The sequence below is a fragment of the Rattus rattus genome, chromosome 2, assembly GCF_011064425.1.
Source record: "Rattus rattus isolate New Zealand chromosome 2, Rrattus_CSIRO_v1, whole genome shotgun sequence".
In the NCBI taxonomy this organism is placed as follows: Eukaryota; Metazoa; Chordata; class Mammalia; order Rodentia; family Muridae; genus Rattus; species Rattus rattus.
This window is the reverse complement of record NC_046155.1, coordinates 39823906-39843287: the sequence shown is the minus strand read 5'-3', so window position 1 is coordinate 39843287 and position 19382 is coordinate 39823906. Positions and strand designations below refer to the sequence as shown.

At 46.5% G+C, this 19382-nt stretch overlaps 1 protein-coding gene across 3 annotated transcripts in view; it reads right to left on the bottom strand.

Moving 5' to 3' along the window:
- Positions 1-19382, bottom strand: part of Entpd1 (ectonucleoside triphosphate diphosphohydrolase 1) — a 78822-nt gene that overhangs the window by 14063 nt on the left and 45377 nt on the right. For all 3 annotated transcript variants that reach the window (XM_032891940.1, XM_032891942.1, XM_032891941.1), the window contains exons 2-7: positions 14788-14915; positions 6998-7115; positions 4248-4398; positions 2537-2696; positions 1366-1602; positions 111-371 (exon numbers count right to left, since the gene is read on the bottom strand). In XM_032891940.1, the coding sequence (XP_032747831.1) occupies positions 111-371; positions 1366-1602; positions 2537-2696; positions 4248-4398; positions 6998-7115; positions 14788-14915 (1055 nt within the window). The remainder of the gene's footprint in view (positions 1-110; positions 372-1365; positions 1603-2536; positions 2697-4247; positions 4399-6997; positions 7116-14787; positions 14916-19382) is intronic.

The window sequence follows — 19382 nt, the reverse complement described above, 5'->3', positions numbered from 1 at the left end:
TGACTGTGCGTAGGTTTGTTTACACTATTTAAATACGTTATAGGCATGTCTTGTACAACCTGTAACACCAAACGCTCTCACCAATATGTGTCACCATTGCACAAACTTACCCCAAAACTCCCCTGGAGAGGTGGTAAGAAGACACCGTTGAAGGCACACTGGGAGTAAGGGCAGTGGCTGTTGTTGAAGAGCTTGAGGATGCTCTGGTGGCACTGTTCGTAGTCTCCAGTGCCCTGGACTTGAAACTGATTAAACGGTAGCTTCTTCTCAAATCTCTTGGTGCAGGGAGTGCCATAGAGTTCGCTTACATTCACAACCTTCTTATATCCTGGGTAAAAGCACGGGTCCTTGAGAATCCCACCACTTGAAACCTGGATGGAAGAAGAAGCACTTGAATGCTAACTGATCATACTCAAAGGGTGCCACCATATCCCTGGCCTGCCCTCAATGCCCTTGTAAAACCTGAACCCAGAAATGCTCTGAGCTGGGAATGTCTCTGGCCTCTCAGTGCTGGGCACACAGTAGGTTTACAAGCAAGAATCCCCAGAAGACTCAAGCCTAGGTGTACCTGTGTCTGCATGTTATCCCCTTTCTTCCTCCCCAACCAGACTGGGAGCTTCAGGAGTGGGATGATGCCTTAGGTCTTTTATCCCAGTAACGAAAAAATAAATGAATAAAAGATCTTAAATCCCGAGGATAAAAGGAGGCTTTGCATCAGAGCCCTGTGGACTTTGGAGTCCAAGGCACCGCTCAGCTACACTCGCTCCTAGGTGGCAGCCTTGATGGTTTTAAGAACAACAGAGTTCATGGAGGAGAGAGAACTGATTGTCCTTCCCTAGAGACGGGACAGCTGGATGTGACAACTTCCCTCTGTGTTTATTTGCCAGGGAGTGTCTGGTAATCTCATTACATCAAGCATTTATTCTTGCATCCAAAATGCAGAAGGCATCTGGGGACAATAAAGTATTGATTGACGGATTCTGTACTTTCCCCACAGTGTTTTTCTTTTCCCTCTCTGATTACAAAAGAATGGTGCAGACAAACTTATAAATGACCACTCCTCCCCTCAGCAATGGTCTAGCGTGGAATCTGAATTATCATCACCACTGGGACAAGAAATTAATTCCCAAGGAAAGGTCTGAGTGGTGTCCTTGGAGATAGCACAGTAAACAAACATGGGAGGGCTGTCTGGGTGGACCGACTCGCAGGGGTCCACCAGATGTAGCTTGGTGTCCTGCCTGAGAAGGCCTGCGGAGTGCAGTGGCCAGCTTTGGAGCAGTTACTGAATGACGAAGGGGAAATAACAGGATGTGGGGGCCGAGGACCAGATGTGGGGAGAGCACAACTGAATTCAGTTGCACTTGCCTGAATGTCCTGGGCCAGTTTCTGCCAGAGTGCCTGATCCTTCCCATAGCACAGGAAGCTGTGTGTGTACACGGTGTAGTCCGTGCCGTAGAGACGGAACTGCAGGGAGGTTTCTGGGGCCTCTAGAGTGCTGTTCAGGGGCACGAAGGTGATCTGTGTGGAGGCTCCGCCAAGATCCAAAGCGCCAAAGGTTGCCTGTTTCTGGCTGTCTGAGATGAAGTTTAGCCAACTCTGTTCCTGAAAGAAAGAAAGAGCAGTGCTAGAAGTCTCTGGACGTCCTGCTTCCCGAGATGCAGAACCAGGGGCAGAGGGTCAGGCAAGGCCTACTGTGGGTTCCCAAATCAGTTCCAGATCAATGGCCAGCAAGAGGACTCTCAGGCCATAGCTCAGAAAACAGCAGAGCGGGGCCAGGAAAACGATGGTTTCACAAACGAGAACCACCCCCCACTCAGTCACCAGCTCAGTGCCCTGGGCCAGAGGAGACTCTATCTTTAAGCATCGTTACGGGGGCTCTGCTGGTATGGGTGGTGATGTGCCACCTGGGGAACGTCACACCACGGGCAGACCGCTAAACACGCCTCGCCGCCCAAATACCGTTTCGTTTTACTTTGCTTTAAACCTAGTCTTACTGTGTTGTTCAGGCTGGGCTCCAAATTGTAATTCTCCTGCCCCAGTCTCACGCGAGTCTCTGCCCAGTTAGTCTTTTTTTTTTTTAATTGGATTAAGATGCTATCAAATGAAATATATTAGGGAGCTGGAGAGAACTCGGTGGTTAAGAGCCCAGGCTGCCCGTGCAGAGGACTGGGTTTGATTCCTAACACTGGGAGGCTCACGACTGCGTGCGACTCCAGTTCCAGGAGATCCGACAGCCTCTCCTGGTCTCTGGAGATACTCATGTGCGGGCACACACACAGATGCTCACACATACATAACTTTTAAAGATAGATTCTTTAAAGTAGATTTTCTTTTCCTCTGTGTCTGCCTGAGATGAAGACAATGGCTTTGATATTCTCCAGTAATCACACCTAGGTAAATGTACTTCTAGTAATGGCTACGAATGTAGGAGTATGGAATTCGTTCATTTATCCATCATTCCCCTTGCTAAGGACCCAGATACTAAGGCCCAAGACAGTAATGGCACTGACCGTCCTCCGTGGTACGAGGCGCTTACCTGAGTGAATCTGCCCAGCAGATAGTTAATAGTAATCCACCCATAGGCCCCTTCCTCCTGCCCAGTGATGATCTTGGCGCCCTGGAAGTCAAAGGGGTAGCTCTTCAGGCTTCTCGACACTGCAGCCAGGACTTCGTCTGCCGATTGCTCGCTTTCCATTCTACGCAGGGGAAGAGATGATGATGTGATCTTTCGGGCTTGCCCTTTGTTTTGTTTGTTTTCTGTTTGTTTTTGTGTTTTGTCTTCGTAGTTATGCCTGCCCATTAAACTAGAGAACCTAACACACCAGACTGGAAGGCAGGAGGACCCTGTGCACGGCTCTGTCTCCAAGTGCAAATCCTGCAGTTGGATTTGAGAAGTATGTTTTTAAAGTACCAATTTGGCTTTGTTCCCACGCTCAAAACGGATCATGGGTCCTTTTAAATGGCAGTGGAGGTAGATCAGCGTTATCTGGCCATACTGGGCACTGGGAGGTGAGGTTTTAGCTACCACTGTGCCCCTGCTTCTTTACATCTTAGTCTCTGAGTAACATCACTTAGGGCAGTAGAGATGCGTGCCAGATGCCCAAGTTCCCCTGAAGCCAGCCTGGGAAAATATTACTCTTACTATCGTCCAAGTCTTGGGTCTGTTTGAAACTTGGAGACATGAAAGGGGTCTTCAGGGTTAGCATATGAAGATGAAATGTGACTGTCCCAAAGCCCAGTCTGAAGCCCAGAGAGGCTCTCAGTGGAATGAAGCAGCAGCTGGGGCGTCTCACAGACACAGTTCCCCTGGCCTTCCTGCTCCACCTACCCTCAGTACTGATAACCGAGTTGCATTCTTACAAGGTTTCTCACGTCTCCAACCTTCTGGGCACAATGCATGAGGTACTTTCTGGTCTCCATCCTGCCACCCACGGCTCAAGCTCTGCCACTTCCCAGCCATGTGGCTTCTGGTCAGCAACTTAGCATTTCTAAACCCACTCCCACCTCACCCTCCCCACCCCACCTCCACCCCCGTCTCCTTTCTCTGTGGACCCTTTTACAATCCTCACTCTGCCGTGGCTTCTCACCTCCCTACCTTTATACATCCACTGGAGCACAAACCCATGATGCCAGGAGCTTTTGTCCCCAGCACCTAAGACCATCTGTGGCACATAACAGCACTGAACAGATGTCTGACTAGATGGACGCTGAGCTTTGCCAGAGCTGGCCTCCCCTCCCCTTCACCCCCTCCTCCACTCAGGCAGCCCTGATGTGGCAGGCCCTTCCTCCCGCCTTCCATCCTGAGCAATCCCACAAGCTCCCTGGGCAGCTTTGCACACTCCTGTTAGCCAACAGATCGCCCTAGATAGAAGTCTAATTTCCTGAGGGCTGAGTTTTCCTCTCATGTACTGTGATGTACACAACACACAGGGATATTAATGGGGAACCAACCAAGCTTTGCTAGCTGTAGTTACTTGTCTTGGGACATGGGTGGGTCTTCTTTTACCTTCTTCCTCCCAGATATTGAGTCTATCTTCAACCCCAAATTTTGGAGGGCATGGCCTTAATCTTTCTAAGGCTTCCCCAAGGGAGACAGGCAGACTCTTTTAGATACTTAAAACTTATCATTATATAAACTTAATAGAACTTATTTTCTAGCACAGGATTTGGCATGTGAGGCAGCTACAAGGCCCCTAGTGTCAGCACTGCCTCAGGCCCAGCACACTGGTCTCTACACATCGCTCTACCTGAGCAAGCGCATGCCCGCGGTGGCTCCCAGGTACACGGGTGTCTGGTGGTGTTTGGACGCTGGTATCCGCTCAGTGGACATTTTCATGCATTCAGCCAGATATGCAGCTATTTCATCTGTTTTCTGAGCGTATTTTGAGATTCCGGGACCTGAGGAAAAAAACAGAAAATGAAAACGTTTAAAAGAGAAAGTGTGGGGCACGTGTCTTGACCAAATCTTTTAAAAAGCGTTTGCTAAGAAAATGGAAGAGACACTTCTTGACATGAGGTACTCTGGGTTGTATTTCTTAGAGGGAAGAGAGGTTGCAGTCAGAAGCACCTGGTGATGAGCGAGACACCCTTTGGGTATATCTGTGAGGCTGTTTGCCGAGAGGTTTACCTGGAGAAGAAGAATGCAGACTGCAGCATCCTGGGGATGGGGTTCTAGACTGAACGAAAAATGGGGGAGGAGAAAGCTGGTGAGACCCTTCTTCGGCTTCCTGATCTGCCCAGATGTGAAAAGCTCCTGTTGCCATGGTTTCCCCACCATGACAGACTGTTTCCCTTAGAACCAAAAGCTAATGTAAGCCCTTCTTCCCTTAAGTTTCTCTCTCACGTATTTCATTATAGTCATGAAAAAAAGTACCTAATAAATGTACAGTATTGTAATTTTTTAAATCTTGTCATTTTAAATTTTTGCTGGTAAAACGGGGTGTTCATCAATTTGGCCACAAGGTGGTGCTATTTCACATCCTCTGACACCAATGCAGCTCTTAGAGTAGCTTCTCTGTTAGCTCTTTTGAAAGCTCCTTCCACAGAGTTGTAGTGAGCAACATTAGTTCCTAGAGGCCCTAGGTTAAGATGACATTTAGCGCAAAAGTTAAAGCACCCGACACACTGGCTTTTCCTGAAAAGGCAGAATGGCCGTTAACTAGCTATGTCATAGAGTATGCCCTTAAAATTTATGGAGTTTCTTTTTTTGTTAGAATAAACAGAACAGAATCTGCAAGTCCTGAGAGTCTTTCCTGCTCCAGTACCCTGCCTTCCTCCGAAGACTGTTATTTCAATTTTAGAGCAAACTAACGGTTGCTATGGAGAGGACTGGAGCCAAGACTCCTAAGTTTCCATCTTACTCTGAGGTGAATTCCACAGTGCTTCCTACTGAGAATTTGCCTTCAAGGTGATTACTGAAATGGGCTTCTAAACAGCCTGTTTGTGTGACAGAATGAGAAGCCCATGCTCTGATCGCAGCTCACTTCTGATTCAGGAAGTCTGTTCTTGGTGTCTCGCTAACTGTATTTGTTAGTCCAAACACACACATTCATGAGATGAACCTCAAAAGAAAGACATCTGTGGAACCTTTGGGAACTCAGGGAGCACTGCCTCCATAGCAGCAAGGCCTAAGTGTTGGCACACCAGGCCCCAGGAAAAGTGGCTTTTTCTCTCTATCCCTGCCTGGTTCCTTGGCAAAGTATTAAAATCCGTGGAAGCTATTGGCCATCAGATTAAAAGTCACTTCTCTTCTGGGATCCAGATTACCTGATTGAAAAGAAACAGTGTGTTCTTGGCTCAAAAGGCCAATGGAGACAAAGATCACAGGGGTGCATGTCAGAGAGCAGGACAAAGCAAGTCAGGGGAGCTGAGCGGTCAGCCATCCTCCGGGTGGGGATCGGGAGGCTGGGGGGGGTCGAGTTATCAGCATATAAAGCAGTGCTTCTGTGGGAGCTTCTAGTGCAGTTAGGGGCCTGGACCACCAGCTGGACTCTTGCCAGTTACAGGGGACTAGTCCAACAGGCTTTTGCTTCCTTCCCTGGAAAAGAAGATTTAAATGACCCTAGCCCTAAAGGCCTGTGATCTGCTCTTCCCCACATCTGAAGAGAACCAAAGTTGCTGAGATTTTCCTCCAAGTTGCAGTCTGAGTCTAAAAATAAGAAGGGCAGGTGAGCATCCCCACAGAAGCACCAGGAAACTTGGTAAAAATGCAAACCCCCAGGCTCCCGCCCAGACCTGTGGCTTAGGAGAGCACCCACCCTCACCCTGGGTAGTTCTGGGCCATTGCAAGTCTGAGAACCACTGGCTTGGACGTGGATCTGACAGCCAGCTCCATCAGCTGCCAGCTTAAGTAACGTTAAACAAGTGGCGGGAACTGTCTTAACCTTGCTGCCCTCGTTTTTAAAACAGGGCTGCTGCTGCTCACCCAACAGACCTGGAGAGTGAACATGGGTGCTGAGTTCATGGATACGGGATGCAGGATTCATCCTGCATGCATGATACAGGGATGTAGCTCTACTGACAAGAGCTAGAATCGCTCAGCTCTTGTGCATGCATGTGTGTGTGCGTGCATTTGTGCTTTGCTGAGACCCTATCCTCGAATCATGAATAATCATGAATATTAAGCCTGCACAGTACACTAAGCTACACTTCCAGATATTTTAAAAATTGCTCATTTTTCCAGGGTTGATTTCAATATTGCTGTCATTATTGGAAGTAATAAGGACTGAACACAGGGCCCCGTGCGTGTGAGCATATGTCAACTGCGGGGCTACATCCATGTCTTGTTTAGGGCGGAGTCTTACTAGGTTGTCCAGCCGTGAACTCATTCTGTGGTCCAGGCTGGCCTGAAGCTGATGATCCACCTGCTTACCAGCCTGTGCTACTAGGCCTGGCTCAACGTCACTCTATAGTGATAATAAAAAACCAACGACAGACCCGCCATGTTCCTCGGTTGGCTCTCGTGCCCGCTCTCCCCAGCCCCTGGTCCCCGTCTTACCTTTCACTTGGCATTCTTCTAACTGCTGCACCACTCCTGTATCATTCTCCTTCTCAGCCGGCCACTTGTAGATGTACAGGTTGGTGTGAGACGACCCGGCATCCAGCACAATCCCATACTGAGGGCGAAACAAGTTCAAAACACTTATCAGCCTGGCACCACACTGCTCCCCATTTAGCTTGCAAAGGAAGTGGAGAGAGACAGGAATTTCCAAACCATAGAGAGAAAGTACTCTCTCTAAGCTAACTGGAGAATTTGGTATGAGAACTAGAGCGGCTGTCCCCAGTGCTGGCTGCACCTCACAAACTTCCGGGCCTTACCCAGGGCAGGCCTGAGACATGGGGCTACTCAGAAAATGCCCAGTTACTCTAGTGTGAAGTAGGGATCAGCCCCACATGCTGAAGCTAAGACACCATGAAAGAAACAGAAAACGAACCCAGGGCTTCTCAAACTTGTCCACACCCTGGCATCAGCTGGAGCTCCAGGGGTTGATGCCCCGTCCCGTCTCAGACACTGGTTTAGCATGGACCACTCGTCAGCAGCCTCAGGAGACCCTGTGGGTGCGGACAAGATGGCGACCACTAAGCTGACCCACAGAGGCTGCAGAGACGAATAAATGTGTTCAACCGATTTGGGTTCAGTGGGTGCGGAGTTATATTTTAATTCAGGAAACTGTAAAGCTGTGTGTATCAGAACATATATACTTCATGTCTGCAGCTCTTTAAAAGGAGGAGAAACTCACAGGAGTCAATGAAATCGGGGAAATGGAGCATAGGGAGGCAGCTCAAGCAGCAAAGGCCTTTGCGCCCCAGCGCACACGTCAAAAGCCGGGCATGGTGCTGGGCCTGCAGTCCTGGCAGCCTGAGGCCCCGGGTGGGTCGGAGGCTCACGAGTAAGCTGGCTTCTCCTGAACAGCAAGGCCCAAGCCCCAGGGAGGGCTCCGTTTCAGAGAATAAGGTGGATGGTGCCTGTGGAGGAATGCCTGAGGCTATCTTCTGGTCTCTACGTGAATGTGCACAAATGTGCAGGTATGTCCATACATGCATGTGTACCCGATGCACAGAAAACAAGAAAAGGCGGCATAAATATGAGGTAGGTGGTTAGAGGGAAGGGGGCAGGAGCAAAGGCTCCACACTGGGTGTCACAAGCGTGTGGATGATGTGCCAAGCAGGGATCAATCGTGTGAAGCCTTTTAGACATGAATTATTTTATTTGAACTCAGAACAATGCCAAGAAGTATAGGCTATTTTTATCCTTTTTATACAGATGAGAAACTACCAGAAGGTAGTTAATAAGTCTAGTCTGATTTAGGCTCAGAATCAAGAGCTTGTCCGTGGAACACGGAGCAAGGGCTGAGCGTCGGGCTTCGTGGAGATGGTTCCTTCTAGAGACATTGTAAGGACAACACTAACAGTGTACAGGCGAGAGGTTGCACCCAGTGAGCTTCTGCACGGTGCACACCCACCCAACGTTAGCAGGATCAAGATACTGAACACTTGCCAGCCCAGCAGGCCTCCTGAAGCTCCTTTTAGTCAGTTTACCCGAGGAGCAATCACTGCTCTGACCTTTGTCACCAAAGGGTAGTCTCATTCACTCTACACTACAAAATGCATCTGAATACCATTCTTTATTCATGCTTTTCCAGTGCTGTAGAGTATTCCACTGTGTGCATACACTGTGGTTTTATTCACGGTAATGTTGAAAGACATTTGGATTATTTCTAATTGAAACTATTAGGAATATAGCTACTTTGAATATTTGTGAGCTTTCACTTTTCTGAAATAAAAGCTTTCCTTTTTTTTTCTTTTTTAAGCATTTTTTAATAATTTTTGACTGTCTCCCATGGAGTAGACAGTCAAATGTCCATATTGGTCAATTAATATTCACTAAATTGGGGATAAATCTCTTATTGACTAGTGATGCCTTCCATGGGCTCTACACGGCTAATATGATGATTAGTGATGCCTTCCATGGGCTCTACAGGACTAACATGATGGCACATGTGGTTTGTTTGTTTTTGCATAAACGTAAGTGGTGACCTGTGAGTATGTATGCTCACATGCATGTGGCCGCATGAAAGTGAGTGTGTGTGGAGGCCTGAGGCTGACACCAGGAGTCTCCTTCAATTCCTCTCCATCTTGTTCACTGAGGCAGGGTTGCCAATACAGCTGGTCTGGTCTGTCTGGCCAGTTTGCTCCTGGGATCCCCCATCTCCACCTTCTGAAGGGTAGGACTATAGTCAGGCTGCCAGGGCCTCCAGCATGAATGTGCTCTGGGAATCAGAACTCTGGTTCTCATTTTACAAGTGCTGTATCAGACCCATCTCTCCAGCCCTTCCACATTCGTTCCTTAATCCTCTCTAGTGGGAAAGCGAAAGGATGAAAAGCAGAGCAATGGTGCCTTTTGGGCTGTGTAGTTCAAAATGGGGCCTTCCACCTGGAAAAAGACTGTATATTTGTAATATGAATTTATATTATAAGTTCATATTGTCTCATCTAATAATACCTAAGAGCTTACTGGAAGAAAAGACAGGGGTGAGAATTTAAGACATCTCCCTGGGCTACTAAGTATAACTAAGGACAGAGCCTCTTGGGACCTAAAGTCATTCCATTTCACTAGAGGGCAGCTCTGTACAGACCTCCTGGGGATCCTTCACCCGCCAATACCTCCTCAGGGTTCTCTGCCTCCTTATGCACAGTGCAGGCAGTGGGGATCTCTTTAGTAATTAGCTTTATGTGCTCAAAAAGAAAAAGATCTGAATACATGCCCTGAGCACAACCAAGAAGCAACAGGGCAGGCCCCTCTGAATCACGAGAATCCAGGAACTGCCTTAGGTGATCATGGTGGGTGGCAAGGAATGCTGGTTGGGGTCCAAGGCCTTTAGACCCTCCCAGGGTTTGAGTAAAGGCTCTTGGGTTACACGGTGAAATTTTCCATGTTCCCTAGCAGAGGCCCTGAGTTCTCCCTACCAGAAAACGCTCCAGCCACAGTGGCTCGTGATAAGAGCTACAGAGACTGCAGCAAGCAGACTTTATCTGGAATCAGGACGGCCCATTCTTTCTATTTTTGTTAGCATGGAAGCCTCCTCTCCAGGAGAGCCAAAAAGCTGGCCTTGCTTCTGTCAGCCTGTATCTCTAAGACCCTACACAGTGAGACAGTGGAGAGAGGGAAACATTACCACATCTGTTTGCAAGAATTTAAGAAAGTGGCATGGGACATTCCACAAGAACAGAGGACAACACCCCTGTGCATGGCACTGGAAGGCTAACTTGTGAACCATGCCTGCTGAGGGCTGCTTTGGGTTACCTCCTAAAGTGTTTCATAGAACAAACAGTTGATATTTTGAAAACAGCTAAAACTGGACAGTTTAGCTAAGTCTCCACACTTGGGGAGGTTGCCTCTTGTGGCTCCAATGTCCCCAAGTGTCCCAATAGTGCCATCTTGTGCTCTGTCCACCACCACCACAGCACTCTGCAGAGCATGCTCCAGGGCACACTGGGTCACAGGATATCAGCAAATCAACATTGCCGGAAGTTTGAGGAATGTCCCTCTTCCTCCTTCCTGGACTCATCGTCCCCTTAGTGAGTGACTCTAGGGAAATTTGACTATGGGAAGAAACAATGTTTTCCTGTAGCACATATGTAAAGCAGTTCTAAAATTCCATAAGTATCCCTTCCATGTTAAAGAAAATAAGATTCCAATGGTAAGGAAGAAATATTCATTTTGTTATTATTATTATTTTCATTATTATTATTATTATTGTTGTTGTTATTATTTCAATAGTACTTTCTATTTTGAGTAATAGAACTTATTATCACCTAGAAAATGAAGGGGAAAGACATTTAAAATTCCATCTAGGTGTTTTTATTGACATTTTATCACCAAATCTTTGCTTGCTTCCAGTCTTTTTAAGTGTGCATTTTCCATAAAGTAGTGGTCTTTCTGTACAAACCAGCTAGCTCTAAGCCACCTACAGTCTCACGATCTAAAGCAGTGACCCCGGGGGCTGGCTTACACACTCCACCCCAAATGGCACAGCCAGGTGCTTTGCTCAATGCTTTCCTCTCCAATGTGAACATGTTTGGAACTGAGTCCCGTGTGTGCACGCTGGGAGGTGGGGCCTCACGGGAGTGTTCAGGACGTGAAAAATGCTACTTTCATAAGTAAATTCATGATCACCCAATGAAGTGGGCTTTGGGACGATGCCGGCCTTTAACCCACTCCCCGTACGAGGAGTGGTGTCCCCCTGCCACAATGCGGCATCCAGGATGTCAGTTTGGAAACAGAGATTAGGCCCTTGTCAGACCTGAAGTACACCTATAACAAATTCATGAACCTTGGGCTTCTTGGTCTTTACAAATATGCTTTAGTAGCAGTCTGTTGTAGCAGTCCAAAAGGGATAATGACTCTAACTACTGGGGCTACCTCACAGGGCCGCTTTGGAAAACCTGGATCTCTTAAACCCTCCCCCTTCCCCCAAGTGCTTGTAGCTTTAACGGTAACTTCAGCAGCCCTGTTGGTCTGGCTCAGGGAGCCTGAGCTTATAAACAAAGTTTATCTTTACAATGTGTTTCCAATACCCTATAAACAGGCTCGGCTAGCCACAGAAATGCCAGTGGGGACGATAAACATCTAGAAACTATTTATTCTTCTCTTTTTTCCTTAGTTACAGTCACTAGTTCCTGAATATAGACTCTTACTTTGTTGTTTTTAGACCTATGGTAAAATGTGCATAACATGAAATGCACTACGTGAGCTGTTTTAAAGTGGACCGTTTGTTAATTACACCCTCATTCCTGTACAGATGTTATCACCGTCCATCTCGACAGGCCGCTTTCACAGTGGAAAACGTTAAAATACGGAAAAGTTAAAAATAACAAAAGATACTTTCAAGCACACTTAAGAGTGCAAGTCAAAGCAATTCTTTCAATTTCTCCATAAAAAGAGAATCAAAAATGCTAATTCCAGAGTATCATTTTAGCCTGATTTTAGGAAGGCCACCACCTCAGCGGCAGTGAGAAATCCTGCAGAGTTGGCTGGGAAACCCTAACATGCTACGGGGAAAGGGCCTTCTGTGGAGTACATCCTCCGGAAAGAGACGTTCACAGCGGCCCATGCACGTGGCTTCTGCTGTGCTACATCCCCTGACAAGCCACTGCTTGCTTTGCTCCATCAAGTAGGTGTTCTTACTATTTCCACTCGGCATGCAGGGAAACTCAGGCTTAGAGGAAGAAATGTATTTGCTCACTCACTGTTGCTGTGGTTGGAATGAAAGTGCCCCGCCCCTTGAGCCTACTTCTGAATGCAGACTGCTGGTTGGTATGGGGCCAGTTTGCAAGTCAAAATGTAGCATGTTCACGTTAAGAGTCATACCAACAGCCGGTGTCCCGTTATGAGCAGGGAGGTGAGGAGTGGCGGACAGAGCAAAACTCAAAGCATTTCCCCCACCGGACCCATGGAGACAAAAGCACTCTTCTAAGGACAAAATTAGACATCGCTATTGCCTGTCCACTTCACTGAAGAAGCCTTTGTTTTCAGAAGCGTGAACCGGTCATCTAAAAGAGATGACCTAGTACCAATACTCAGTAATTCTGACTTCTGTGGCAAGAGAATGCCTTGGGATATCTGTTAAAGACAGATTCTTGAACCTTCATTCTGAACACTCACACTCAGGGTAAACAGGATGTCTGGAGCGTCCTGGGCTGATGGTCTGCCTCCTACACTGAGAGGCCTGTGTCCGAGAAGGGTGCAGTCCTTTCTGTTGAGATCCTGTTTGCTCTGCTGAGTCAGCACACGTCTATAGCATGGGCACTCAGGTCAGGGGCTGGACCGGCTGTGAGCTAACTCCTGCACTGTGATTCTCTCCCCTACCCCAGCGGAAATGCATACACGTTCCAGTGTTGCTCACTGGTACATCTCCAGAGCCTTAGAGTAAATGTTCAATGGCTATCTAGTAAATGAATGAGTACGTACAATGTATGCAAAGACACGCGAACCCCAGTCCCTTATGTTTAGAACTGAATGGCCAGGAAAGTACGTGAGCACAATAAAGTGCCCCAGGCACGAGGCTACCACCTCCTCAACAAGACTGAACTCAAACCATGGTAACCAGAGATAAAACAAGGCTAGAGAGTCCTCACAAAGCAGAGAGTCCGTGTACAAACGGCTGGATGAGGGCTGTCTTTTATAAGGTCATCTGAGAAGAGAATACACTCCGCTCTGATTGTCTGTGGGTTCTGCACTCACGGGGGAACAGCAGACCAGAACATGAAGAGCAAAAATACGTTTTCTAAAATGTGTTCATGCTAACCCTGTACAATTTCTTCTTCCCATTGTTCCCTAAACTACATCGCATGGCCACTATTTACACAGACTTCATCTTGTATTGGATTTTATGGGAAATCCAGAGGTGGTTTAAAATATATAGGAATTATATCTCAGGACCCCATATAGGTTATATGCCAATGGTGCCCACTGGGTATCATCAGAGGCTCGACCAGCCACAGAGTCTGGTATTTCAAGGTGGGTGTCCTGGACAAATCCCCACAGACTCTGAAGGCCGACTGTGCTTTCTACCAATAAACTTCTTAACGTAGTTTAGCAGGCTGTGATGGATCATCCACACGATAAACATGATCCTGCTTTTCTTTCCTAGTTTAGATTTTATAACACACTGTCTCATACACCATATTCATTCAACTGAGATGTGAACCGTTTCAGAGATGTCTTCTAAGAGTAAACTGGAAAGCAGCGATGTCCAGTAGACCCTCTCTGGTGGTGGGCATCTGTGCATACTGTCCGGCGTTCCGTTCTCAATATGTGATAGAAATCTACTGAAATCAGTGACTTCAACAAATGGCCAGCTTTTTGTTGTAGAACTATCTTTGTGCAAAATAAATCAGCAATATTACCACACTCACTTCAATGGCAGTGGCTGCTCTCGGGATTCTTTTATTTAATGAAGGTCAAAGATCTGGCTCCCTTTCACCAAACAACACAACAAAACAGAAGCTCAGGACACTTGCAGACCACTGTGCCTAGAGGAGCCAGCCCCGACCGACCACAGCAAACACTGGCGACACAGAGCTCAAGTGTGCCTCCTCAATGGCCCTTCTCCCCAGTGATGCAATACTGAACATGCAAAAATGTCACCCAGTAAGGCCGTCACTTGCTTCTGGAGCTGGTAAACAAATAGCAAAACCAAGATGTCATGAGACTTCAAGTGCGAGTGATGTCTTGCCAGAACGCCACTGCCACTAAGCACTAAGAGGCAAGAGACCACCATCACTGAGCCACAGCCAGCCAGTTTCTGCCCTGACAAAGTGGCCGCTGTACACAGCACAACTGGGATGAATTTGTGTGACAAACAGACGCCAAGGGAACACCCACGCCTTGTCTACACGGCAAGTGATGTGGGTGGGTGGCAACGGTTTCAGAAACAGGACATGATCTGATTCCAGGCTCATAGGCCATCGTCTTCTCAGCAAGTAGGATATACTTCAAAATGTGTGTTCCAGGACCTGCCCCTTCTGCATATGTCACCTTCTGCATATGTCACTGCCCACAAGACATATGTAACAGTGTGCTCACTGGCCTACTCGTGTGAGGTGGACCCCAAATAGATATATTTATTGTCTTTACAGTTTAAATGTAAAGTATATTTTTAAATTTATTTATATTACTTCTATATTTGTTTTACTTATATATTTATATATAAATTTATCACATTTTTAAATTAAATGATGAAACAAGATAATAACTGTATTGCAAACATTTGTGATTTTACTTGCCTTAACATTTTCTGGCAATGGTTTGTTCTGGGTCAGTCCCACAGCAATCAGAGCTATCACAGCCAAGACAGAGGAGAAACCAAGGATGATCAGAATATTTTTGGAGCAAAATCTCTTCACCTTAGAATCTAAAGCCAAAAACAAAACATGAATAAGAAATCAGCAAACGATGATTTTTTTTCTTGACCTTTTGTCTGGTTTTATGATGGCTATCCAGAAATACCAGAGATGTTAATTAAGAAGCCTATCTGTATCCACAAGACACTTGTAAATCATTGGAAATAATTTAAGAATAAAAAGGTTCATCTGTACCATGAAGGCCAAGGTTAAGTTGGTGGTGTGCAAAAAACAATGGACAAAACCAGGCCACTTACGTGAGAGAATGAGGAGAACCACGTGGGTGTCTTATCTAATAGGTCAGATGTGTCAATCAAAAGACAAGAAACAACTAACAAAAGACAGACAGACCTCTGTGTTTTTAAAATAAACACAAAGCATTTAATTTGCTAAAAACATCAAACATCAAATCCCAGCACTGCATAACCCTCTCCGGCTTGATATGCCTTCCTCGTCCTAACACCTTTACATGGGAAACCGACAATCACCTTAACTGACAGTCACCTCAACCCTGGGGAGTTCTGAACGCTTTCGGCTGTCAGTCTATTAGCTAATCTATTCTGGTTTTAGTCTTACTTGACAAAGAACATTTTAAAAGCTCCACTAGAAGAATTACATAAAGCTACTTCAACTGGACTTAAATAGATCATGGAGAGAACAGGGATGGGACATCCATCTTGATGACACTCCCTGTTCTTCAGTCAACTTCTTGAACTAACTTCAGACTTTTTCTTGGCTTCCAGGGCACATGCTACAGAATTGTCTGGAAGTGAGATGGGTTCTCTCTCTCTTTTTTTTCACACTTCTTTGAGAACAGGGTGAGATCAAGGGGAAAGAGAGAGGCCCAAGTGTTTCCACTGTCCCATTTCCCTCTTGGTCAGCAGCAGCAGGCTGGGCGCTGACATGGGAAATCTTTCTTATGGGCTTGAGCAGAAATTTGGATTTTTTCCCAAAAGACTCCACCACATGGGTGCCTAGTCTGCACCAAACCCCAGAGTGCTCAAGTAGTCTCTACCCGTCAAGCCAAATGGTACAAAACCCAGGACAAAATGCGAGCAAACCATTACTTCTTACTTCTCAAGAAGGAACAGCAAGTGAAAGCCACAGCGCTCCTATGCCCACTCCTATGCCACACCTTACTTAGACACCTGCCTCCCCCAAGCTAAGGGATGGACCTGCTCAGTTTGTGTGATCTCACGCCCCGACTAGGAAAGGTTTCTATGATGGATCGATATCTGATCACGGCTCCTGACAACCTGATGTCTGCTGAACACGACTAGTGAAAAGGTGAAAGTCTTTCTTGTCACTGTCCTGCCTGGATGAAACGTCAGACACCGATGGCAGAGCTGAGAGAAGGGAACCTGAGTCCTCAAGGTCACTTTGAGATGCTAAGTTGACCAACCCTGAGCTCATCTTCCCATAGGATTAACCCTTGACTCAATGCCAGGGTCTTAGTTACCTGAAGCTTACACATCCAGGTACAGCTGCTGTGGCAGAAGAAATGTCAAAATGCCAGAGTCTGGGAGTCAGGACAGACATTTCTGTGAGTCGTCCTTCATTTCCAAAGTCCTGAATCTGAAACCGTGCATCAAGCATGGACTCTGCATGATAGCTTATGATGTGGACTGGTAACATCTTGTAGCTATGTGTCATCAGTAATAGAATTTTAAATGCTTTTTTTCCCCACTCCCAAGGCTGCTGAGAAAGGACCACCCATCCTATCTAGTGATTTCCTTTCCATAAATGACAATTTTTGCCGATGCATTTTTCTACCGTATCTATGCAGGCATTATCCTTAGCATCCAAACTACTGCAATGGAAGAGGTTAACGCCAAATCTACTGTGGAATTAGCCAGCCATTCCCTGAGAGAAAGACAGAAAAATCAAAAAAGAGATTACCTGAATAAACAATTTTTGCTCGTGAGAAGTGCTAAGAAGAAACTGAAACAAGGAGTCTGGTCAGTTGATAGCTGCAGAGGTGGCCTTGAGGTTGACAGTGTTAGATCACAGCTTAAGAAGGCCTCCCTGATGCTTCTAGGAACTCGGTGATGGTGAAACACCAGCTACGAGAGGACATGGAGCATTCCCAGGAAGAAGGCACAGAACTGCAGAAGCTCCCAGGTGGTGATTTTTTTTCCTTTTCTGATGCAAGTATTTGCTAATCCTCCTCATCTCTGAACGGCTGACCTGCTTTTCACATAACGGTATCCATGTCTACCATATATTCAAGTCCCTCGCCATATTTTTACTTACTAAAGATAAGCCAGAGAACCTAAGTACGTAAATGTTCTACGTGTAACTTTCAAAATCTTCACTGCCAAAATTATGGCTGGTAGTTTTTCCTGGGATTACCCAGATAGGAGTAAACAAAACTGACTTTCACAGACTTCTCAAAAGCCCTGACGGCAGGCAGGAAACCAGACACTTCACAGGAAGTGCTGCTACATGTGGAGGTCCAGGCTGGCAGAAAAGGGAAGCACAGGCTGCAGGGGTACCCCTGCTCCCATTTCTAAGAGTGAAAAGGGGAAAAGGGTTTGGGGAACCACCTTCACCACTGTCGCCATTGGCCAGATCTTTCAGATCCAGTTTTACTAAAACAGTCAGGTTTATTATGAAGATTCATACCGACTCTCTTCTGCTTAGAAAGCTTCACTTGACTCATGTAACCGAGAGGCAATTTCCATCACTCGACATAAAGTGGCATTTATCTTTATGTTTTGGATATATATATATATATATATATATATATATATATATATATATATATATATATATATATATATATTGAGACAGGGTCTCACGTAGCCCATGCTGGCCTTGAACTTGCTGCATAGCTGAACACGACCTGGCCATTCTCTTTTACCGCCTGAGAGTTAGGCTTACAAGCATTTGACATTCACAGGTTTTATATGGTTCTAGGGACCAGACCCAGGGCCTTATACATGCTAGGCAAACACTACCAATTGAGCTACATCCCCAGCCCATAAAAGTCCAAGGAGTGATTTTACCAAGATTATCAAAGCACAGAGTGTTGCTGTTGTGGCTTGTCCTGACGCTGTTTGCATTCTGATGTTAATTCTGCTTCCTCAGGAAAGGCAGCCCTCTGACTAGCAGGAGGTCACTGTACTCAGGTGATCTCATGTGAATCTTCTCCCTGCTCTAACCGGTCAGTAAAGGCTACAGCCTGTGATTGGGCAGTGGAGGGGAAAGGTGGGACAAGAAGTCCTTGAGAATGGGGGCAGGTGGAGAGAAAGAGAAGGGAAGGAGAGAGGATGGAAGAGAAGAGGAGGAAGCCATGATAGAGCAGAACCATGTGTCAGGAGAAACCACAAGTAACAAAGGATCTCATAGCTGGGGAACGAGTTAGTAGAGTGTGAGATCTGCCCGGTCTAGACATAAAGCTTATGATCGTAATAACGGGACTGCGTGGTTTTATGTGGGCTTAGCAGGGTCGGAAATTCCAGTGGGTGCTTTGTTCTTGGAGTTGATCGTTGATTATACTGGAGGATTCAAAGCTGTACCTTCTTCACATCTTTATCCCTTTCGTGTGATAGGTCAACAGGCTTTTCTGTTTAATCTTAGAGAGCCAAGTACCAAGTAATAACGTCCACCTTCACTTTACAGAAAGAGCTGAAAGAGCCCAATTTTTAGTAAAATATGGACTAATGCCAAGCCAATGGGCCACAGAGGGGAAAAAAAAACCAAAAAGCAAAATATCCCTACTTCAACTCAACTCAGAAAGTTGCCCAGTCAGAATCTTATTTAGTGAAAAATCAGTTTATCAAAATGTCCCTGTAAAGAAGAGTCTTGGGATCTCTGTTACATGATACCAAAAACAATCTGTCAAACATTTATCCATTGATAAAAAGCTTTTTCATGTTGACAGATGTGGTGAGGCTCGGGCAAAGGTGACCACAAGTTTCCTCTGTGGATCCCTAATGACTAAGAGTATCGCATCCTATTCGCTGGAGTAACCCTGGCTTGTCAAAGGGAGAAAGCAGACAAGGGACAGACACACCAACCGTGGCGGCCTGTGTTTCTAGTCAGGGACAGCAGGCTCACCGAGGTCTCAGTCCCTCCTTCCTGAATTAGACCCCCTCACTGTCGCTGTCACTCTCCTGCTGTCTGTCAGAGGATACAGTACACACTTAAGCCACAATCATGTCTGGGGGCTTTGTTCTGGGTTCCTTAGACATAGCCACTTCCTTGCTCCCGACAGCCCCGATCCGGTATCTGATCCGCGAGCCCTTTCCAGGGCCTCCCACACTTCCTGGTTCCCTTCCTGGTCAGAATCTACCTTCGGGTGGTTGTGGAGATGGTCTATAACCCAGGCTCTTCCTGAGGGAGAATTGAACTTCCTGTTGCCCACTGTGGCCAAGATCAGAAGAGCTGCTACTCTTGTCCCTGTCATCAGCCCTACTCCCTGAGGGCTGGGACCGCTCTGGCTCTCCACAGATGTGTCCCACAGTAAAGCGATG